Source organism: Pygocentrus nattereri, chromosome 2 (assembly GCF_015220715.1).
Source record: "Pygocentrus nattereri isolate fPygNat1 chromosome 2, fPygNat1.pri, whole genome shotgun sequence".
Lineage (NCBI taxonomy): Eukaryota > Metazoa > Chordata > Actinopteri > Characiformes > Serrasalmidae > Pygocentrus > Pygocentrus nattereri.
Genome location: NC_051212.1, coordinates 11167520 through 11191766, shown reverse-complemented (window position 1 = coordinate 11191766; position 24247 = coordinate 11167520). Strand labels below are relative to the sequence as shown.

The 24247-nt window shown below is 40.5% G+C and overlaps 2 protein-coding genes across 4 annotated transcripts in view; one reads left to right on the top strand and one right to left on the bottom strand.

Moving 5' to 3' along the window:
• LOC108413049 (alanine aminotransferase 2-like) overlaps nucleotides 1-24247 on the top strand; it is a 46292-nt gene that overhangs the window by 4272 nt on the left and 17773 nt on the right. Inside the window, exon 1 of one of the 2 annotated variants that reach the window (XM_017685364.2) lies at nucleotides 4029-4048. The exons of the other annotated variant lie outside the window; for it this stretch is intronic. The gene's annotated coding sequence lies outside the window, so the exon portion shown is untranslated. Of the gene's footprint in view, nucleotides 1-4028; nucleotides 4049-24247 lie in introns of those variants that run through there. 2 annotated transcript variants of the gene reach the window in all.
• LOC108413050 (ladderlectin-like) lies at nucleotides 643-19813 on the bottom strand. 2 transcript variants are annotated; one of them, XM_017685365.2, is made up of 7 exons: nucleotides 14945-15732; nucleotides 14832-14855; nucleotides 14713-14739; nucleotides 14442-14584; nucleotides 10954-11088; nucleotides 2769-2877; nucleotides 643-2663 (listed from the first exon to the last, which is right to left on the bottom strand). In XM_017685365.2, the coding sequence occupies exons 1-7, from the start codon at nucleotides 14997-14999 to the stop codon at nucleotides 2590-2592; spliced, it is 567 nt and encodes a 188-aa protein (XP_017540854.1). In that variant the 5' UTR covers nucleotides 15000-15732; the 3' UTR covers nucleotides 643-2589. The 2 variants fall into 2 exon arrangements, with proteins under 2 accessions (XP_017540854.1, XP_037401458.1); XM_037545561.1 differs by lacking the exons at nucleotides 14713-14739; nucleotides 14832-14855; nucleotides 14945-15732 and adding an exon at nucleotides 18528-19813.

The following is a 24247-nucleotide window of genomic DNA, read 5'->3' as shown; positions in this document are numbered from 1 at the left end:
GCTACATAGTTATTGATGCCTCAACATCATTACCATGGCAACACATGGAGAAAGTTGGGGATGTCTGGATAATCAAATCTGATCTGATCACTTGCAAATCAGTGCGGACAGTCATCTCCAAAGATCTGATTTTAGAAACAAATCCAATTTGCCTGCAATCGGAACACCGCCTAAGTCTTCAGATTCTTTTTAAACTGTATTTGTTCTGAACACAAAACAGCTACTGTACTGACATAGTGGTAACACTTGCAATACTGGTCCACTAATAAGTTAAGTGATACTTTTTTGATCCCACAAATGGGGAAATTCCACCTCCGCATTTAACCCATCCATGAAGTGAAACACCACATCCACACTAGTGAACACACACTCTAGAGGGCAGTGAGCACACCTGCCCGCAGCGGTGGGCAGCCCTATACACGGCGCCCGGGGAGCAGTTGGGGGTTAGGTGTCTTGCTCAAGGACACCTCAGTCATGGACTGTCAGCCTTGGGGATAGAACCGGCAACCTTCCGGTCACAGGGCCAGTTCCCTAACCTCCAGCCATGACTGCCCCCCATAATAAGCATGTCTTAATACTTAGCACAGCAAATTAATGCATGGACTAATGCATAACACATCAGGAAATAATGAAATAATGAAGCACATCTGATTTAGTTTAATAAGGGATTGTTTAGGTAACCTTGATACTGAATGGGAATGGCTAGACTTCCTTGAGGAGAGCTCTGGAAATGGTTAAACTAACACTCTCACACACATTAAATCACAATGTTTTGTTTATTTGTTTATGTCTAATTTTTGTAAAGTAGGTGAGTTTGGAACACACATGTTTACTGTACAGATAAACGTCTGTAACAATGATGAAAATGGTGGTTGGGATAGTGTAGTCGGTAACACCTCTGCCTTCTGCGCTGTAGACTGGGGTTCAATTCCCACCTGAGTAACCACCCTACACTACATCTATAAGAGTCCTTGGGCAAGAATCCTAACACCACCTTGGCCTTCCTGTGTAAAATAATCAAATTGTAAGTCGCTCTGGATAAGAGCTTCTGCCAAATGCCATGAAAAGACTTGAAACAGGATTCAGGCTGTGAGCCAACAACATTAACAGCAGAGGAAAAAAATCCAATGCAGTTCAAAAAGGGGAAAATAGATCAGTCTGAGGCAACCAAAGAAAGACAAAATCTAAAATAAGCAAAACATGTAGACAGGCACACGGTCAAAAACACAAAGAACAGTATATCACAAGGCTTAGATTGACAGAATAGGCTCAAACAAGACTTTACAAAAAACCGTTACAGAATACAGGCTATATATAGAAAGACTGATGACTAAACAGCCTTTAGATGAGCAGTCGGCAGATTAGAACTCAAGGCAGAGTGATCTCTGCAGTAGAGGAGGGGACTCTCCAGCCAAGAATTTGACAAAAACATAACCTACAGAACAACTATGCCTCTATATTATATGCTACAGGGTAAAACTAAAATATAGATGACATCATTGTGAAGTATATATGTATATGTGTGTGTGTGTGATTCCAATCAGATTTTTTGCAGATGCATCTCAGTCTGGAAGCTCTGACCACTAAAATCGGATATCAAAGTGTCTGTTTTGTCTCTCGCAACTCAACAAACAATGACAATGTCAAATCGAGAGTGACAGAGGTGCTGGGATTTAACAGCAGTGGCAAAGATTCATGCTTCTGACACAGAATTTTGAGGAATTTGGATGGTGAGGTGATGCACCTCCATCTCTCCTGCATCCACATTTGAAATCTGCACCACCAGTATAGCTACATAGTTAATGATGCCTCATTACCATGACAACCCATGCAGAAGGTTGGTGATGTCGAGATACCCAAATCTGATCTAATCACTTGCGAATAACAGTATGGACAGTCATCTCCAAAGATCTGATTTGAGAAACAAATTCAATTTGCCTGAAATCTGAACACAACCTAAGTCTTCAGCTTTTCTTTAAACTGTATTTGTACTGGAAACAAAAACAGTTCACAGCTACTATACTGACATAGTGGTAACACTTGCAATACTGGTCCACTAATAAGCATGTCTTAATACTTAGCACAGTAAATGTATTATTATTAAATTAATGCATGGACTAATACATAACGCATTAGGAAATAATGATGTGTATTCAGTAATAAAGAACTGAATCAACTGAATAACTATTGAGAATGGCATTAATTAATTATTAACATAATTCTAACTCAGTCTGTAACTTACTACATTAATTAAGACCCCTTCTATGAGGCATGTCTCATGGAGATGTTGGGTAATGCAAATTATAAGCTAATAACTAACGCACGTATCTGTATGAAACCAGAAGTTGTGTTTTTTTTAAGGCACGATATTCTTTACATTGTGCTTTTGATGCCTTTGACATTGTGTCAACATTTTATGATTAATGGATTATTAGAAATTTAATTCCTATGACATGACAAGGGATAACTGTGATAAAAGCATTAGTTAAGTAATAATACATGCTTATTTGAGGGCCAGTATTGTAAAGTGTTACAGACCTAAGCAATACAACAAGTACAACTATGTTAATTCTGTGGTCGATCAGAATTTCAGGCAAGATTCCTGGCACAAACAAAGGGATATTTGTATTGAGTACATGGAATGTCGTTCCAGTTCTTCTGATCTGAAAGTAGAGGAAAAAAGTACTGGGAATTAAAAGGAATCTATAGACGTTTTGGAAGTTGAAAACAGGATGACAACGAATAAAAGGCTTCTAACTTAAACATACCAGCCCAGTTCATATGCACACAGCACTCTCCATTAGAGAAATTGGGCTCGTTTGAGTTCCAGTTGGTGTAATCCAGTTTGGAGCCATCAGACCAGATCCACATTTTTTCCTGAAAAGTCAAGCGGTCGAATACTTAATGATGTTATTTTCAAGTGTACATCAAGCCATAAGATGTAAACAAAGTCTTTCAGAGTGGTTTGATTTGAAATGTCCTAATCCAAAGAAACTTACCAAGTCTGAATGTTCACAATGGTGCTGATAGGAACCAGACATCTGTAGCGTTTAATGTCCCTAAAAGTTACACCATACAAAATCCATTACAATTATGGAAAAAGTGACTTGAAGTTGAGCGATACCGTTTGGATTTGGTTAAGGCTGGCATGCTTTTTGTTGACTGAGTTACCTGGTTTTGATGTAGTTAAGCATCTTCAGTTGCTGCCTAGGTTGATGAAAGGGATGTTGACAGGTATTTTTCACTGTTTGAGCATCTGGCTGATGCAAGGGCATGCCATGATGTAGAGCACACCATGTTGTTACAGTGTGTGTTTACTGGTAAGGCTCAGTGCAGAGGATGCAGCAGATTCTCAAGTGGTTAAAACTGCTGTATTACAAGCGTATGAATTGGTTTCAGAGGCATACAGGCAAAAATTTAGGTTGTGGTGGAAAGGGGAGAGGCAAACACATGTAGAATTTGCGAGGGGTATTTCATTACATTTCAATCGCTGGTATACAGCATCAGGTGTTAAGACTTTAGATGATCTAAAAGATTGAATTGTACTGGAACATTTTCAAAATTCTGTTTCTAATTGCCTTGCTACCTGTGTAAATGAGCGTAAAGTCAAGACTGCATATGATGCTGCTGTTTTGGCAAATTATTTGTTTTGATTAATAAGACCTCGCTTGGCTGCAGGTTCCGTAGAGAGCCTGTTAAAAGGGGCTGGGCTTGGCGTCCTTCTTCTAGAACTGGGTTGAATACTGACACTGTAGGGGATCAGTTGTATTGTTTCCCTAAGGATAGAAATCTTTAAAATGTATGCCATTACTGTCATGCCAGTGATCACTGAAAAACTAATGTCTCATCTTGAGGACGAAGATGGAGTCCTTCTAAGGCTTCTAGGAGTGCTCCTTGTCACGCAACCAGGACCTCCTATGGAGGAAGTGGACTCAAGTGGACTCCCAGAGTATCACGTGACAGAGCACTCACAGGAGACCACACAACGCTCCTATCAAAGATCTCAGTCTCCCGATTACTGACTGGGTTCACCTGTCTTGCTCATCAGGTGAGTCATAGCATAGAGTACTTAAGCCTGGGCTTTTAGTTTGTCCGTTGCAAAGTATTGTTCTTAGAGACTTACTGAGCGTTCTTTGTTTGATGGTATATATGGTTTTTCGACTTTGTGATTCATGTTTGACTTCTGACTTCTGCGTCGCCCTTTGTGTACCTTTGCCTGTATTATTGGATTCATGTTTTTTGAACTTTGGACTTGGATTACGTGTATGTTTTGCCCCTTTTGTGATGATTCGGGATTTAACTTTATTAAATCACTTTCGTCTTTCATCTGTGTTCGTCTGCGAATCTGTGACCCTTACACTTCTGGCCCTGTGAAACCTGTTAACCTGATGGCTACTGCCCCTTCTGTGATTGAGCCTGTTACTAGGAAGTTCTATGATTCTAAGTATTTGCCATCTGTTTAGTGGACTCTACCCAGGAGGTCCCTATTAGAATTAGAGTCTTTTATATTAGAATCTGTGCTGCCTTTTTCTTCTGATTCCTCTACAGACAGTGATGTTTTGGTTAGGGGAATTGGACTGAATGTTTTGTCTGTTCCTTTACATAGGGTTGTTTTAAAGTCTGGTCCAGGAAGAGGTGCAATTGGGTGTGCGGTCTAGTTTGCCAGTAGAACAAGTGCATCTGATTCTGGGTAATAATCTTGCAGGAGAACATGTGTGGAGAGATTTTCTATCATCTTTGGTTGTGTCTTCCACACCAGTCACTCGAATGGATGATTTGGAGCAGAATGTTCCTCCTGAGATATTTGTCTTGTGTGGTGACGCATGCCATGGTTAAATTTCCCCACCCATGGATCCTTCATCCCTAGTAGGAATTTCAGAGGGTAAAATGTTTGATTTCCTTCATGCCTCTTTGTTTCACCTGAAGTGTTGGCTAGAGAGAAACATGCTGATCCTTCTTTTGGTGAATTATTTAATACAGTCCTGCCTGCCTCTGTTATTAAAGATCTGCCTTCAGGTTACTTTTTGGAAGGTGGCCTCTTGTTGAGAAGATGGGCTCCACACGGCATTTTGTGGGACACACTATTTTGCAAATTGTAGTGCCAAAACAGTTTCGCAGCCTTGTTTTGCAGACAACTCATGATGTGTCAGGACATTTGGGGTTAGAAAGACCTACAATGGAATACTACAGCAATTTTTTTGGCCAAAACTAAAAAAGGATGTGTCTTCATACATTAGGACTTGCCACACTTGCCAGTTAGCTGGTAAGCCTAATCAAACACTCAGACATCCCAACTTGCAAAAATTTATTTCAGGGAGACACTTCTCCCAACACCCCCCCCACCCCCCGTCCACTGCAAACAAAAAAAAAAATACAATACATCTTATGCAACAAACGTAACTTTACTTTAAGCTCCACAAACTTACAGAACTTCTTTTTACAGCAAAGGCTGACATTAGCCTACCTAACTTTCTACACATTTTTTTTTTCTATCATAATTCTGAAATCAGTATTACAAACTGTACAGCGGGCAAGACTGTCATTGTTCTTTACTTTGACCAGACATGGATATATTTAAGAGTAGTCAGAGGTAAAATGAGTTTTATATTTCTTCTTTTTGGAAGGCCCTGCATCCGCTTTCCCTCCCTCCGCCATGATGCTCCTTCTGTCACTGAACGCATCCCGTCCAGGAGGGGAAAAAACACTGCCCGCCCACACTAAAAACTGATTGGCTGACTCACAGACTCTTTAGAGAGAACAGGCCAATCAGAACCCTCTCTGTTTTGCATGCGCTTCATGAATATGCACACGAGGGGAGCGCGGGTCTCTCCCTCTCCCCCCCTTTCCCACACGCGATTGGGGGGAAAAGTCTGTGTCGCCTGCGTGCGCGTTTGTGTTCACTCTTGGGCCACTACTTCTGGATTCTGGGAGATTTTATCTGACTTCCGGGCATCAGGGAGACATTATTGATATGCGGGAGACTCCCACGACTTCCGGGAGACTTGGTATGTCTGAACACTGAAACCTGCTCCCCTTTACTTCCATCTATTCCTGCTATTAGCCAACCATTTGAGCATCAACCATGGTGAGAGGCGGCGGGCAGGTGTGGGCTTTCTCATAGCCCCTCGACTCGGTGCCTGTATGTTGGGGTTTTCTCCGGTGGACGAGAGGGTAGCTTCCCTACGCCTTCGGGTTGGGGAACGGGTCCTGACTGCTGTCTGTGCTTATGCACCGAACAGCAGTTCAGAGGACCCAGCTTTCTTAGAGTCCTTGGAAAGGGTGCTTGAAAGTGCTCCTCCTGGAGACGCTATTGTCCTACTGGGGGACTTTAATGCTCACGTGGGCAATGACAGTGAGACCTGGAGGGGTGTGATTGGGAGGAATGGCCTCTCTGATCTGAACCCGAGTGGTGTTCATTTTTTGGACTTCTGTGCTAACCACTGTTTGTCCATCACGAACACCATGTTTGAACACAAGGATGTCCATGAGTGCACATGGCACCAGGACACCCTAGGCCGCAGTTCAATGATTGACTTTGTAGTCGTGTCATCGGACTTGCGGCCATGTGTTTTGGACACTCGGGTAAAGAGAGGAGCTGAGCTGTCAACTGATCACCACCTGGTGGTGAGTTGGATCAGGTGGTGGGGGAAGATGCCAGTCAGACCAGGCAAGCCCAAACGTATAGTGAGGGTTTGCTGGGAACTTCTGGCAGAAGAACCTGTCAGATTGATCTTCAACTCACACCTCCGTCAGAACTTTGACCAGATATCGGGGGAGGTGGGGGACATTGACTCAGAATGGGCCATGTTCCTTTCCTCCATTGTTGAAGCGGCTGACTGTAGCTGTGGCCGTAAGGTAGTTGGTGCCTGTCGGGCGGTAATCCTCGAACCCCAGGTGAGAGATGCCGTCAAGCTGAAGAAGGAGTCCTACCGGGCATGGTTGGCCTGTGGGACACCAGAGGCAGCTGGCAGGTATTGACAGGCCAAGCGATCTGCGGCTTCAGTCGTCGCCAAGGCAAAAACCCGTGTATGGGAGGAGTTTGGTGAGGCCTTGGAAAGTGACTTTAAATCGGCTCCGAAAAGATTCTGGCAAACCATCATGCGACTCAGAAGGGGAAAGCAGCGTGCCACTAGCACTGTATATGGTGGAGATGGTGTGCTGCTGACTTCGACTGAAGACATCATTGGGTGGTGGAAGGAATACTCTGAGGACCTTCTCAATCCCACCGACACGTTCTCCGGTGAGGAGGCAGAGTCTGGGGACATGGGAATAGGCTTGTCCATTACTGAAGCCAAAGTCGCTAAGGTAGTTAAGAAGCTCCTTGGTGGCAAGGCTCCAGGGGTGGATGAGATCCGCCCTGAGTTCCTCAAGGCTCTGGATGTTGTGGGGCTGTCTTGGCTGACACGCCTTTTCAACATTGCGTGGACATCGTGGGCGGTGCCACTGGATTGGCAGACTGGGGGGGGTGGTGCCTCTTTTTAAAAAAAGGGGACCGGAGGGTGTGTTCCAACTACAGGGGAATCACACTCCTCAGCCTCCCTGGTAAAGTCTATGCAGGGGTATTGGAGAAGAGAGTCCGGCTTATAGTTGAACTTCGGATCCAGGAGGAGCAGTGCGGGTTCCGTCCTGGTCATGGAACACTGGACCAACTCTTCACCCTCTCCAGGATTCTGGAGGGTTCATGGGAGTTTGCCCAACCAGTCCACATGTGCTTTGTGGATCTGGAGAAGGTATTCGACTGTGTTCCCCGGGGTATTCTGTGGGAGGTGCTTCGGGAGTACGGGGTACATGGCTCTTTGCTACGAGCCATTCAGGCCCTGTACAAACAAAGCAGGAGTTTGGTTCGCATGGCCGGCAGTAAGTCAGACTCATTCCCAGTGAGAGTTGGACTCCATCAGGGCTGCCCTTTGTCACCGATTCTATTCATAATTTTTATGGATAGAATTTCTAGGTGCAGTCAGGGGATGGAGGGTGTCCAGTTTGGTGACCTCAGGGTCACATCGCTGCTGTTTGCAGATGATGTGGTCCTATTGGGGACATCAGGCCGCGAACTTCAGCTTTCGCTGGATCGGTTTGCAGCCGAGTGTGAAGCGGCCGGGATGAGGATCAGTACCTCCAAATCCGAGACCATGGTTCTCATGCGGAAAAGGGTGGAGAGCCCTCTCTGGGTTTCTCATGGCTCTTGCCTCAAGTGGAGGAGTTCAAGTATCTCGGGGTCTTGTTCACGAGTGATGGTACAAGGGAGCGGGAGATTGACAGGCGGATTGGTGCTGGGTCAGCAGTGATGCGGGCTCTTTACCGGTCTGTTGTGGTAAATAAAGAGCTGAGCCATAAGGCAAGGCTCTCGATTTACCGGTCGATCTACATTCCCACCCTCACCTATGGTCATGAGCTTTGGGTAATGACCGAAAGAATAAGATCGCGAATACAAGCGGCCGAAATGAGTTTCCTCCGCAGGGTGTCTGGACTCTCCCTTAGAGATAGGGTGAGAAGTTCGGTCATCCGGGAGGGACCCGGAGTAGAGCCGCTGCTTCTTCACATCGAGAGGAGTCAGCTGAGGTGGTTCGGGCATCTGGTTAGGATGCCTCCTGGACGCCTCCCTCGGGAGGTGTCACAGACAAGTCCACCTGGGAGGAGACCCCGGGGAAGACCCAGAACACGCTGGCGTGACTATATCGCCCAGCTGGCCTCGGAGCGCCTCGGAATCCCCCTTGGAGAGCTAGTGGAAGTGGCTGGGGAAAGGGAGGTCTGGGCCTCATTGCTTAGGATGCTGCCCCCGCGACCCAAACCCCGGAGAAGTGGAAGATAATGGATGGATGGATGGATGGGCTGATATCTCATGGTATAGTGTGATGTTGAGTTATTATTATTAGATTTTAAGAAAATTGTTACACAAAACAAGAAAATTTAATAAAAATGCTATTAAGAAAAGTAGCTCCCACCTAGACCTGCTGCATAAAAATGCTATTACATGAAGTATTGCATTGCCTTACCAAGACTTCAGGTTGTCTTCACTGGACAACTTGACCAACATTAAGGTAGAATGTAAACAAATTCTGGATGTAAATTATGACTTTTTAAAAATTCAATAGAAAGAATCTTCAATCTTCAGATTCGTCCTCTTGGAGAAGGCTACAAAGCACAACCCATGTATAAAATGTTTTTCCTCATTCAGATTTAGATTCCTTTATTGATCCCAGGGGGAAATTGCAGTTGTTACAGTTGCAGCCACTTATGTAAAAATAAACACTTTACTAATAATTTAAGACAATATAGAGAAATTTACAGTATGTACACCAGATTTAAGTACTTAAGAATATAGTAAGGTGGCAGTGATTGTGATAGTAATATGAAACAATTTTTTATTACATATTTTGTGCAATAGCACACTTCCACCAGGGAGATCTCCAAATCCCCAAAACTTATACAGTGCAGCTTTAAACACAATTTCAGAAACTCACAGCTTATTTAAAAATGTTGGTATTATTAACACATTTTCAGCAGTCTAGCATGGTTTTCTTGGTTATCTTGGTTAACATCTCCTTATCTACCTTTGGCCAGCTTCTAATAGATGATCATAAATACACTGCATGATGCTTAAAACCTTTAGTTTTGAGATGAAGTTTCTACTTAAAATATTTTAAATATTTTATGGGTGGAGAGATACATGCAGGGAGCTATAAAGCCAAATAGTTTCCAAAGAACTTACCATTATTTTACTATCATCAACATTACATATAAAACTCAAAGGACACATGTAGGTTTACTGATTGTTTTGCATAGTAAATAAAATGTCTATATTTGTGTTGTAGACATTGGGACCCCTTGTTCCTATCACCACTTCAAAGAAATCTGAGTACATTTCTTTTCAATGAATGATTTCACATCAAACCACTCTGAATGACTTTACATCTCGGCTGTTGAATTATTTAGAAATTTTGAACTTTTTCCCCTTTCCTGCCTAGAAAACCAAAACAAAAAAGTTTTTCTTCATTTTCACCTTGAAAAACAGATGTCTTTTTAAAATTATGTATTGCAGAAAATGTGCAGCAAGAAAAAGATGTCTTAGGATGTACTAGTGCCCAGCTGACCAGCTCTGAGCAGTCGATGAAAGGTTCAGGAATACAGTGCTGTGCTGAATTTCTTCTATTTTTTTGTATATTTTTCATTCTTTAATGTTTCCAATCCAACTACTTTTAACATTAGACAAAGTTATCCCAAGTAAACACAAAATGTTTTTTTTTAATGATTTGATTTAAGAAAAAAATGCTCTTCACTCCTACATGGCCCTATGTGCAAAAGTAATTACCCCCTCAGCTACTAAATCAACCAGTTAACCAAATTCACTTGACTACTGGGTTAAATTTAGCCATACCTAGACATAATGACTGGTAGACCTGTTGAATCTAAACATCACTTAAATAAAACCTGTTTGGCAATGTAAAGCAGGCTAGAAAGGCATGAGTTATTAGGTTTTGGGAGACAATCACTTTTTCACATGGGTGATATAGGCTTTAAATAAATTTATTTTCAACAAACTAAATGATCAGTTAAAAGCTGCATTTTGTGTTTACTCGTGTTGTCTTTATGTTATATTATAATTGGTTGGATGATCTGAACCATTAAATGTGAAAATTTAGCAAATTGCTGTTGCCTGAAAGAAACCCTTGTATCTCCAAAATGGTAACCTACTTTACCTTTAATGTAAGTCAATGGAAATATACTTTTATTACAGTCATTCTGGGTCATTTCTTTTAGCGCATTTCTCATGAAATTTACACACAAAGGACAACAGGTATTTTCAAATAATGTCAAAAACTGAAAAATGTCAAAAATGGAGATACAAAGTTTTCTTCCAACAACAGTGAAATATAAATAAATAAATATTTTGTTGCAGTTTGTTTTGTATGCAATGTGCACAGGTTCTAAAATCCTGCTTTAACATCACTGTACCTCCTGACAGTCTGAGAGTCCGATCCACGTAGGATTCTCTTTAGGATCATGAGCGCGGATCAGGGCCTTGACCAGCTGGTATTCATTTTCATGGTGTATTGAGACCAAATTGGCACCCAGGCTTAAACAGTGCCTCTAGAAAGAGAATAAATATGTTAGCTGTGCATTTACATTTGATGCAATCAGAATTAAGTTCTTGACATCAATACAAGAATAAGAAGAGCCGCATGAGGTCTGATGTTCTATTTTAATATTCTTTAGGTATATTAATATATTCACACCTCTGTGATAACACTAATTTCTTTCATATTTAACTTGAAGACTATAACAGACATTTGCATACACTTTTACCTTGTCACACTCCTTCAGGGGAAGCATAGAGCCACCAGTTAACAATTCTAACATCTGATTGAAGTGCATTGGTCAGGCTAGCACTTGTACTCACAGCCAGTAACATATCTAGGACTTCCAGAACTCACAAAATTGGACTTACTGTTTGACTTCACCTTCAATTCCTATTTATGTCAATGGTTAATATATCATGTTAGGTCTTCAGGTCAGTTCCTGAAGTCCTAACCAGTGGGAGAGCTCACTTGGCTGTATCTACATAGAAACTACGTACTGAGAGTAAAACACTGTGTCGTGCATTCTGCGAAGGAGCTGGACTTCATCTCCCAGAGTGCTAGGGGAGACCACATGATCGATCACGTGCTAGGGGACTCGGTCTTTGAAAACTCCAACCCCCAGGATTCTCAGACAGGTCACGTGGTTTCCCCACGCACCTATCAGCGCTCTCAGTCGCCTGATTATTGAACTCCTTTCACCTGATGCTCGTGCTCTACTAATATTTAAACAGGGAATCAGGTTGAGAACCTTGTGAAGTATTGTTTAGACAATCACTGAGTGTTCCCTGATTCTGTTATTCTGTGTATTTCGTGTATTGAACTTTGGACGAGTTTACCCGTGTATGATTTGTGTTTTCCCCCTTGGATACTGTTGCCCTTTTTTCGGATGGTTTCATGTTTTCGATTACTGGACTGGATCTTACACTGTGAGTTGTGAGTTACCCTTTGGACTGAGTGGATCATTAAAGTCACCGCATCTTATCTGCGAGCGTCTGCAAATCTGTCTGACCGTCACACACTGATTGGACAATTTTTGTTTGCAATTTTAAGAATTGAATGCAAGTTAACATTAAACCTGCTAAAATAATTGAAATACAACAAAAACAAAATGTTTAAATACAACAAACATGATGATTCTATTAAATGAAAATGAACTAAACATATTTCACACATTTCTTTATTTCAGAAAAAAAATCAAAAAAAGCAAGATTTGTGCTTATTTTCTGCATGATTACATGGTTAAGATGTAAGCAAAGTCATTCAGAGGGGGTTGGAGTGAAATGTTCCATTCTAGAAAAACTTAGAGTCAGATTTGTTCACGGTGGTAGTGATAGGCACCAGGCATCTCATAATGAGCAACTTAAAGCTCCTAAAAGCTCTTTCACAGAAAGTTCTGCCTGATCCCTGAAACCAATAGTGTGGTGGTGTCTAGATAGGTGTGTGTACAGTCATATGCAACAGTTTGGGTGGTCAAATTACATGTACAATTACATGTAATAATATTAGTTAGCAGACAGCTAAAATGTTTAAGTGTAAATATGTTAATATATCCTGTACAGAAAACACACTTCTGAACATTTTATTGCACAATTACTATTTAATTGCTACATTTAACATATAGAAAATAATAATAATAATTGTGCACTAAATAACTCTGAAACTGTGACTATAATTTGCAGAAAAAAGGAACATTTGTAGAGAATGTTACCATATTTTCACTGGGAAGATTGGCAAAATATGTCACTTATGAAGGGGTGTTTAATACAATGACTTTTTGGGACCCTCAGCCCAACATGTCTGCATTTGTCTACACACAGTGAACATGTACCATTTCTTCACTGACTCAGTAATTAAGGAGCTCAATATGGTATAAAACTCATGGGCTTGAGGTTAGGGAACCAGCCTAAGAACCAGGGGAAGGTCACCGGTTCGATCCCCTGAGCTGATAGGATGTGACTGTGGTGCCCTTGAGCAAGGCACCTTAGCCCCAACTGCTCTCCGGGTGCTGCAGATAGAGCTGCCCACTGCTCCGGGCAAGTGTGCTCAGTGCCCACTAGTGTGTGTATTCAGTAGTGTGTATGTGGTGTTTCACCGCACGGATGGCTTCGATTGCAGAGGATGAAATTTCCCCGTTGTATGACTAATATGGGTCACTTAACAATAATAATAATAATAATAACAATAATAATAACAATAATAACCCGAATAAACAAATGTAATACTGAAAATTCCTTATTTCTCATGAACTTTCTCAAGTTCATTCATTTACATGGAAGATGAAAACTTATCAAATCAAATAAAGTTGGGAGAATTAAATCATAGATCTCAAAGATGATTTGTTGGGCTGGGTTGTGGCTGTTGTTGTTACTGTTGTCATCATTATTTCATAAATAATGCATAAATATTGCATCACTTAAAGGTGCACACTGATTATATTGATTATATAATTATAAGATTATATGACTAATGAATTGATGAAGGTGAAGTCTTTGCTGGTCATGGTCAAATCAAAGTCCAGCATCATATCTTTTATCTTTAGATGTGTTTACAGTAAATCAGCCTCCTCAGACATGCATACCTTCATGTACCTCTGTATATGCATGACTGCCTGATTTATACTGCTTTTAAGATTTATTTTTTTTAAATCTAACATGTAGCAGTAAACACAGGGTGTATATCAAAATAGAGCACTTATTAACCTCTGTTTTACCATTAGCAACACTGCATGCAAAATAAAATGGCTATATTTGTGTTGTAGACACGGTGACCCCTGGTTTCTATCACCACCACTGTAAAGAAATTTGAGTACGTTTTTCTACAATAACTGACTTCATATCAAACCACTCTGAATGACTTTGTCTACATCTCAGTGATTGAATTACGTAGAAATATAAAAAAAATGATGGCATTCTCCTCTTAGATATAGATAAGGCTGTGCACTGTACGGTGATTAAATGTCAGAGGCTACGATGTTAGAAGGTAAGCAGGTTTCACATCCTGTTAAAACGGTTGTGGTTTTCACAGCCTGCATTAGAGATAAGCATCTGTTCCACTGGAGAGGTGAGGAGAATGTGAGGTTATGTAATTTTAAGCTTGGTTTTGGTTGTAAAACATTTGCCATTTTTTTTTTTTTCTCCTGACCATCTTCTTTCCTGTGCAACACAGAATGTGATCGAATTTCTTGCTTTTATAGTTCACAGTGGCAACCCTTAATACACTGTTAATACATTTCAATCTATTCTCTGAAAAGAAGGAATGATAGAGGGATGAAAAAGTTAATGTGATGACTTCTTTGAAAGGATATAAGACCAATTTTGGATACTGTAGTGCTTTCTTGGACTAAGTGAATATAATGAGGCTTACCTCAGCAGAGATCCAGGCCATGCCTTGGTCAACATACTTGAAGCAGCGCCTGCTGTAGGTCAGCCATCCTGATGGACAAGGTGAGCATGAAGGGTTATGCACAGAAAAATACTCTGTTTCAGGGTGTCTGTCTTGCATGGACTCTAAAGGGAAAGAAGAAACACCTATAAGGCTCTACAAAGTACAAGAATCAGTTTAGATACTGGCTTTACTGGAGATTTTGGGTGATTTTTTGAACCGCAGCACTGAAATGCACAGCTGTCCTCTTTACCTTTCACTAATTCATCCCAGTCTAATACTAAAAAACAGACAGAAAAACAATGTTAAAGCTCTTCAGGGCATGACTGTAGCACGTAAATGTGTCAAGTAGTGCTTAATGTCCATCATTACCTGGTGCAGGTGTCACAACCAGGGCTTAAAGAAAAGAAAATGTGATCGTCATCATTCATTATTATTTGGAATTTGTGTTATGTTGAGCTAATACTTCGAAATCTGTAACTTACCAAGAGCTGTAGAAGTCATGCAGACAGCTAAAAGCAATTGAATTAGATGAGCCATACTTGCTGTTTGGTTTTTGGTTGTGATAAATGCAGGTTAGAGCTCAGAATGAGCATCAATGTTAGAAAAACTATATCCACTCTTGATTTGAACTAGTCTCCACCCTCTCTGCATACTTGCCATTTGCGAGTTTGTTAGAGGGAGGTGTCCCATATTTGTTTGTGAGTCGTAGTTTGATGTGAGGAGAGGGAAGGACATATAATAGTGTCCACAAGTTAGCCCCATGTAGTTCACACAGGACTACTATGGTTATTCCTGAAGAGTGGACGGTGATGACTCTCAGCGGTTTGGCAATGGGGACGTCATATGAGATGATGAACCACAAGACCACATAAGCCAATCGACCATATCAGGTTAACTTTTAACCACACTAGCCCTTTCTGTCCTTAAAACTGCACCAAAAGGAAATTATAGTTGGGTCAGATTTCAGACATTGTGTACTTTTGGAGATATTGTTTTTTTATGTTTAAACTCGTCTTAAAAGAAAAAGGCCTTAAATCATACTAAACATACCCTCGAAAAGACTGATTTTGTTTAACCAAATTTGTAACATACAAAGTAAAAAAAAGTTGCCATGAATATCTACTAGAGTAATTCTTCAGCTGGCATAGGGAGTTTTAACCATGTTTGGGAAACTACGTGTACACCACTGTCAGATTGGTGCTAACGTAACACTGCAAATCCCCTAAGAGCTATTGCTATACAGTGGGGCAAAAAAGTATTTAGTCAGCCACTGATTGTGCAAGTTCTCCTACTTAGAAAGATGAGAGAGGTCTGTAATTTTCATCATAGATACACTTCAACTATGAGTGACAAAATGAGAAAAAAAATCCAGGAAATCACATAGTAGGATTTTTAAAGAATTTATTTGTAAATTATGGTGGAAAATAAGTATTTGGTCAATAACAAAAGTTCAACTCAATACTTTGTAACATAACCTTTGTTGGCAATGACAGACGTCAAACGTTTCCTGCAAGTCTTCAACAGGTTTGCACACACTGTAGCTGGTATTTTGGCCCATTCCTCCCGCAGATCTCCTCTAGAGCAGTGATGTTTTGGGGCTGTTGCTGGGCAACACGGACTTTCAACTCCCTCCACAAATTTTCTATGGGGTTGAGGTCTGGAGACTGGCTAGGCCACTCCAGGACCTTGAAATGCTTTTTTACGGAGCCACTCCTTCGTTGCCCGAGCAGTGTGTTTGGGATCATTATCATGCTGGAAGACCCAGCCACGTTCCATCTTCAATTCTCTCACTGACAGAAGGAGGCTTTGGCTTAAAATCTCATGATACATGGCCCCGTTCATTCTTCACTTAACACGGATCAGTTGTCCTGTCCCCTTTGCAGAAAAACAGCCCCAAAGCCTGATGTTTCCACCCCCATGCTTCACAGCAGGTATGGTGTTCTTGGGATGCAACTCAGCATTCTTCTTCCTCCAAACACAACGAGTTGAGTTTTTACCAAAAAGTTCTATTTTGGTTTCATATGACCACATGATATTCTCCCAGTCCTCTTCTGGATCATCCATATGCTCTCTGGCAAACTTCAGATGGGCCTGGACATGTACTGGCTTAAGCAGGGGGACACGCCTGGCACTGCAGGACTTGAGTCCCTCTTGGCATCGTGTCTTACTGAGGATAGCCTTTGTTACTTTGGTCCCAGCTCTCTGCAGGTCATTCATCAGGTCCCTCTGTGTAGTTCTGGGATTTTTTGCTCACTGTTTTCATGATCATTTTGACCCCACGGGATGAGATCTTGCGTGGGGCCCCAGATCGAGGGAGATTATCAATGGTCTTGTATGTCTTCCATTTTCTTACAATTGCTCCCACAGTTGATTTATTCACACCAACCTGCTTGCCTATTGTAGATTCACTCCTCCCAGCCTGGTGCAGGTCTACAATTTTCTTCCTGGTGTCCTTCGACAGCTCTTTGGTCTTGGCCATGGTTGAATTTGGAGTCTGACTGTTTGAGGCTGTGGACAGGTGTCTTTAATACAGATAACGAGGTATAACAGATGCCATTGATACAGGTAATGAGTGGAGGACAGTAGAGCTTCTTAAAGAAGAAGGTCTGTTACAGGTCTGTGAGAGCCAGAAGGTCTGTTACAGGTCTGTGAGAGCCAGAAATCTTGCTTGTTTATGGGTGACCAAATACTTATTTTCCACCACATTTTACTAATAAATTCTTTAAAAATCCTACAATGTGATATCCTGGATTTTTTTTCTCATTTTGTCTCTCATAGTTGAAGTGTACCTATGATGAAAATTACAGACCTCTCTCATCTTTCTGAGTAGGAGAACTTGCACAATCAGTAGCTGACTAAATAATTTTTTGCCCCACTCTACATTACAATTCACCTCACTGTTATTCTATTACTGTCACCATAGCAACTGTTACATGGATGCATGCCACCATTCTTTAACCATTGTAACTGATTACAGTGTGTATGAGGCACAGAACCATGTTTTTGTCAACACCAACATGTAAATGCATCATCAGGTTTGGAGCAACTTAAGGAGAAACCCAAGCATCATCCATGAACTTAGCCCTTAAATGTTGATGGCACATTTAAATGTTGCTGTACCACTTAGGTCTGATTTGTGGAGTTAATGAGACTAAGGCAGACAGTGCTGTTTTATATGTACCAGTGTTTTTTTTTGTGGAAACCCCCAATGTTCAAAACAAAGTTTCAAAATGAAGCACTAAGTGAAATCATTTGTGCATCAACAGAATAAACGGGGGTGTCTGCAGTTCTTGGGAAAATGTTCTGCTAAAAATGTATGATGTATTTTCAAACCATCAAATTGCTCTGTTCCCGTGCAAAAAAATAAAACCCAAACCGCGATTTGTTTTAGGCGATAATTTGATTGGCACACTTGATTGGCAGAATACATCTGTCAACGCAAGTGCAAAGCAACTAACTGAAAAAGAAAGATAGTAGGGGTTTTATATTTCATTGCAGAGCCAAAGCCAATTGCAAATGTAGCGCCCTCGCTTCCCTTCCCCTTGTCTCTGGATGAAAGTTACTAAAACGAGGGGCTGCGGGTTCTTTTAAGAAACTCTTGACTATGTCAAACTGCTATATTATTCCTATAAACCTGATGCTATTAGCAGTTATGATAGATGGGCTGATTTGTCTTTAGCATAACTTAAAACTTAAAACCCCAGAAAGTAAATGCATATGACACAAGTATAATAGAGTCGATATAATTATATTCAATATAAAAAATAGGTACATATATAGTAATAATAATGCAATATATCCCTTTGTCAAATAAAAAAATATACAAAAATATATATGTATATAGAATACTCTAGATAACTGGAATGAGCTCCTATTTCAAGCAGTCTCTCAATATCCCAATAATTCAACTAAACGACTCACTTTTCAATTGCAGTATCCAACTTAGTTCTAATACAAACTTAACAGATTAATAATAGTAGCTTTTAGCTTCACGGTAACTTAATAAACAAAACTCAGAACTAAATGTGGGCCCACACACACACGAGCGCTCTCACACACACACACCCTTCGTTGCAGGCCTGTGTCGTTGCTCGGGTACGTTGTGGCCGTAAAAACAGAAAATGGCCTCTTCGCTCGTAGAGCCAAATAACACAAGGTTACCTCTGGTAGCTAGTGGAGCAGTGGTCGGAATAGCGGCAGTCTCACACAACTCACGACAGAAACAGCACGCAGCAGAGCAGGACCTCCCTCGGAGCCAGAGGAACTCTGAACAACGCGGCAGTTCAGAACGATATCTGGTTAATGTCCTCCCTCGAAGCACGAGTGAACAGACCTCCAGTACTCAGAGTTAGCAGCGGTAGCTAATCAAGCAGCTAACAGAGCGCACACAGCAAAACTCCTTCACTGTGGCTTTACTACTCTAAATCAGTCCACTGTCAGTTGTACACTGAACTCAGCTAGAACAATTTATAAAGCTACAAGCTTTAGAACTCTCTGGAACTTCACAGAACTTTCTCCAAACCTCCTTGCTACTGCTATCTCCCGTCGCTCTCCGTTCGTCGCTACTCCGCGTCTCACTCGCTCTCGATCACGCTCACTCTCCCGTCTCCCTAAGTCCCACCCCCAGAGCGCCACCATAGGCTAGTTATACGGACTAAACCAATGAGATAAAAGTTAATCTATATTGCTGGCAGAAAGCACATGTTGAGCTAGTACGTTCCAACCTAGCTTTGCGGGGGGAGCTCTGCTCTTAAAGAAACCGGATCATATTTTAACAAAAGTAAGCGTGTGTGTTTTAAATGAACTGTAAACGCAAGAGAATATTTTACATATATTATATTATAAACAATAAACAGATTTTTAACCCAGGCTACACAAAAAACAGGACTGCTTGCCCAGTGCATAAAGGCTAAATTCTATCCATTCTATTTTTTTTTTTATAATGGTGTTAGTTGTTTTAGATTTGAAGCACCTCATGTGCCTGGACTGAGTTGCATCATTTTTTCATAAGTTTGTACGTAGTTTGTAGTGATTAAGTGAGCAATAGTTTCAGACCCGCCTTTAACTGAATTCAGTTGTGCCACAAATCCTTAAGTCATGTCTTAGTTTGTAACAACTGACTAATGTGCACATTCCTTTAACATAATGATAATACTCTCAGAACTGGTAAACACATTGCCTTAGAAACACAATGGAAACTGGAAGGAATCACCAGGAATTTCTCTGCAGGGTCATGCACGAATAAGGGCTTTGATCAACTGGTATTCAATTTTGCTGTGTATTGAGACCAAGTTAGCATCTAGCTTTAAACAGTAATTCTAGAAAGAGAAGGAATAAGTTAGTTGTAATTGCTAGAAGGTAAAAGCTTGTAAACAAAGTTGGCATGACAAAGTTGTTGCTGTGGAATCAAGGGTGGTTGCCAAGCTGTTGCAAGGCTGTTGCAATATTATTCTAGATTGTTGTTATGGTATCAAAGGTGGTTGCTAAAGTGTTGCTTAGCTGTTTCCATGGTATTCCAGGTCTCTCTGTAACCACACTTGCAGTCAGTCATTGTTTTTTAGGCATTGATGAAATCCAAGATATGATCAGAAAAATTTGAGCAAATAAATGTGATTAATCATGGATGACAAAACATATGTATACAATTAATCACAATTACTGTATCGTTGTTAATAGTTATATACTATATTTCAATTGTTTGTCAGCCCTGTTTATTGCATGTTGCAACATTTCAGTATTAGGGAAATAAACTTTACATTTAACTTCACACTTGGCTATGTAGACAGTAAACTAGAGGTGGGCAATATGGCAAAAATACAACATCAATATATTTGAAGACATTGTCTTGATGCATGATATATATTACCGTAATTATTTTGTTTTCTGAGGTTTGAAACACACAAAAAAACAGTGCCATGTTTAAGAAAATGTTTATATACTCTGTTACGATAATTCCAGTTATACTCTCCAGTTAATTATAGGAAATGGCTCTGTTTAGAACCAAGAGTTCTATATAGAACAATTTCCATGCTTAAACAATTCTTTGCATGGTGAAATGCTTCTTCAAATCAATGAAGAATGTGTTGTATATGGTAGAAACATTTTGAAAATGGCCAAAAAGGGTTCTGCTATTGTCACAAGCTTGATATTGTAACAGCAGAACTCTCTTCTGTGATGTATTAAAACCCTGCAGTGAAATGTGTGACTGGTGGAGTTAATGGTTATATGACCAAAATTCACCACATGAATTTGTGAAGCTATTTACCTACAATCCTGCTTCCAAAAAAGTTGGTATGTTGTGCAAAGTGTAAATAAAAACAAAATGTAATTATGTTATTTCACATTATCTTTCTGAAATAAGTAAGGCCTTTCCTGAAAAAGAGGTTGTCTGGATGGTAGCATATGTTGCCAAAACCTGTATATATCATTCAGCATTAATGGCACCTTCACAGATGTGCAAGTCATCCAAGCCATGTGCATTAAAATAGCCTCATGTCGTCATGGATGCTGGCTTTTAAACTGTGAGCTGATAACAAATAGGGTGGCCTTTAGCCTGGAGGATGCAATGTCCATTCTTTTCGGAAACAATTTGAAATTTTTCCTTGTTGGACCACAGAACACTTTTCCACTTCACCTCTGTTCATTTTAAATAAGCTCTGGCCCAGAGAAGGTGGCAGCGTTTCTGGATCCTTTTTAAATATGGTTATTTCATTGCATGGTAGAGTTGTAACTTTCATTTGTGGATACAGTGATGTGTTCACAGACAATGTTTTTTTGGAAGTGTTCCCGAGTCCATGCAGTGATTTCCACTACAGAATTGTGTCTGAAGATCATGGCCAGCCAATACTAGTTTTGGCCTTGCATACAGAAAATTCTCCAAATTCTTTGAACTTGATATTCTGTACTGTAGATGATCCATCCATCCATTTTCCAAGCCACTTCTCCATGAGGGTTGTTATGTCATCGGGCAGAAGGCATGTCCATTTGGCCTAACTGCGTGTCTTTGGACTGTGGGAGGAAACCGGAGAACCCGAAGGAAACCCACACAGGGAGAACATGCAAACTCCACACAAAGAGGACCCCGGTCACCCGGCCAGGGAATCGAACCCAGGCCCTCCTCACTGTGAGGCGGCAGCACTACCCACCACACCGCCGTGCCGCCCACTGTAGATGAAATCCCCAATTCTTTGCTATTTTACGTTGAGAAACATTATTTTTGAATCGTTGCCTGTACAGTCTTTCTCTGAAAGGTGCACCCCTTCTCATTTTTACTTCTGACTTTTTATACCCAATCAAGTTACTGACCTATTGCCAGTTAACCACCAGTTGTTTGTTTTTTTAATAATTAAACAACTTCATCAGTCTTTGTTGGCATAAAATTCATAATGGGCAAATATTTTTCAAGAAGCAAAAGAATTTCTCAGTTTCAACATTTCACATGCTGTATTTGTACTTTTTTCAGTGAAATATAGGGTTTAAATGATTTGCATTTGATTATCATAGCTTTTTTTCACATTTTGCAAAGCATCACAACTTTTTTGGAAACGGGGTTGTAGAAATCTTTTTGTTTTCTGATTATCTTGGTTAAAGAAATTTCAGGATTAGTACAATATTCTGCTGTCCTAATGCAGTGCTACCTGTAAATATGCTGTCGTGGCATAAATCTGTAAGTCCACCCAGCTTCACCCACCCAAGCGGGCAGTCATGTTGTGTAGTAGTGTCCCTGTTCTGTTTAGCTTCTGACAGGGATGAAGAAAAGCTATTTAAAAATGCTGCAGTATACAATGGATAGTTCACATCTCAAGTAATCAGACAGTTAGAAAGCATGAATGAGATTCTTTGGACATACTGTAGATCTTTTATTTACCTTCTATCATGGCTTTAAAATCAGCCACTTGAAAAGCAAACACAACAGTTCTGGTGAGTATTAGAAAGGGCTTTACTGATGGTTGATGAAATTGTTTTACTGATAAGTGTCAAATAATACCTAACTTCATCATTTACCTGATACAGACCTCCCCACACGTGCAGAAATGGGAAAGTTATCATTCGTCAAATTCTGTTCATGCATTATTAAGATGCAGGCTTTTGATAACAGTGTTACATGAGAGATGCTGGCAAGATTTTATTGCTGCGTGTTCTGCTATACAAATTTGTAAAAACCATACAAGAGAAATCAACAGGTTGTGTAATATCAGTTATGCACCTTTTAGGGAAATTTCCCACTCCTACACACCTAAGACTTGTTATTCATAGATATCCTGCGCTAGTCACGAAACTGATAGAGAGCAAACTCCTACCTGAAGCTGTTGATGCATTGGAGACAATAAAAAGTAATGTCACTTCAGTACAACTAATCACCATTTATCTGTTCTTCATGTGCTGAAAGAAAGAAATGAGACAAGCAAGTTCAGTCAGTTAAAGCTGACTTACAACTTAACACTGAATAAATATCATAAGGGCTCTGTTTTCTCTTTGTGTAAAGCACTGAGGTGAATGGTGTATGTAGTCATTGGAATCTCCCCAAATAATCTGAACTTCAACCTCACAAAATGTCTGGGAAATGTCAGGGAAAGCCCTTGTGGAGCGGCGAGATCAGTAAGTAGGCTCATGCATAGCCGTGGCATGAAAAAGGGCTTTACTGACGGTTGGTGGAATTATTTGAAGTCAAATTGATTGAAGCGTTAGGGCTTCAATTCAAGCAGAAGTGTTAAAACATGGTCAATAAATAACCAAATAAATGAATGTAAGAGGAGGAAACGTTATGGTACATAATGCCTATGTTTCCACTAACAATCTAGTAGTATGTTAATGCTAAACAAAAGGTGAACATATTTTGCCATGCTAGAATAAATGGATTTAAAAAAAAAATATCTGAGACCTGGCATTCCGAATATCTGACTGAACAGGATTGGTCGGACTACCACTTGCACGCACAGTCTGTGACATTTCTAAGACATTTTATTTTTAAGACAGTTTATTTTTTTTCTCACAAAACTGGTCACGTCCACTGTAAAACATGATTGGTTCATTTCACTGTCAGTTCCTCATCGTGTTAGTTGTTAATATGATGCATTAGACCCTTAGTTTAGCTCCTGAAATCTTTACCAATGGAAGAGCTTGCTTGGCTGTATCTACCTAAACACCGCGGACAAAAAATCCTGACGGGACAGTTTTCTGTTAGATATGTCAAGAATTTAACCCATCTGTTTACTAATGATTTCACCAAAGTACTTCTTAAATACTTACTTAAAAATAAGTATGATGATTCTATTAAATAAACAAGAAAAAAATGACAGAATACATTATGTCTTCTCTGAAGGTCTAGAAGGTCCTGAGGTTTCCCCAATGGTCCACAGACTCCAGAAGGGGCCTGAGCTAACCCTAACCCTAACCCTGTCCTGGTGTCATGGTCAGTATGAATAATTGCTTTATTTATGTGACCATACTTCAAAGTCTGTTTTGGTGAAGGTCAGCTCAGCCTTACCCTGGGAACACACCTCTTGGATCAGCTTAGTTTCCATGAGCTTCACTGCTCTTGGGCATCCCTACTGGTGCAGTACTGACCACCAGGGGAAATTCCACTAAATAAAGGACAAACTCATCACCACAGTGCTGGAAATTCTCTCTGAATCTCTTTAAGACAGTGTCACATTGCACAGCAATACATATCAGCATCTAAATAAAATCCCAGCAGTAAAGGTACTGATAAGCTGCTAAACCAAGTTGTTCTCATTGTAAAAGGCAGAGTTCAGTTCTGTGAATCTCTTAATAAAAGTTAGAAC

What these genes read in the sequence shown, in the direction of transcription:
- LOC108413050 (XM_017685365.2), bottom strand. Translation starts at nt 14,999, where the DNA reads ATGGCTCATCTAATTCAATTGCTTTTAGCTGTCTGCATGACTTCTACA. An exon ending in TGGCCTGGATCTCTGCTGAG is followed by an intron (nt 11,089 to 14,441) that starts GTAAGCCTCATT and finishes TTCTCTTTCTAG; the next exon opens with AGGCACTGTTTAAGCCTGGG. An exon ending in TGTGCATATGAACTGGGCTG is followed by an intron (nt 2,664 to 2,768) that starts GTATGTTTAAGT and finishes CTCTACTTTCAG; the next exon opens with ATCAGAAGAACTGGAACGAC.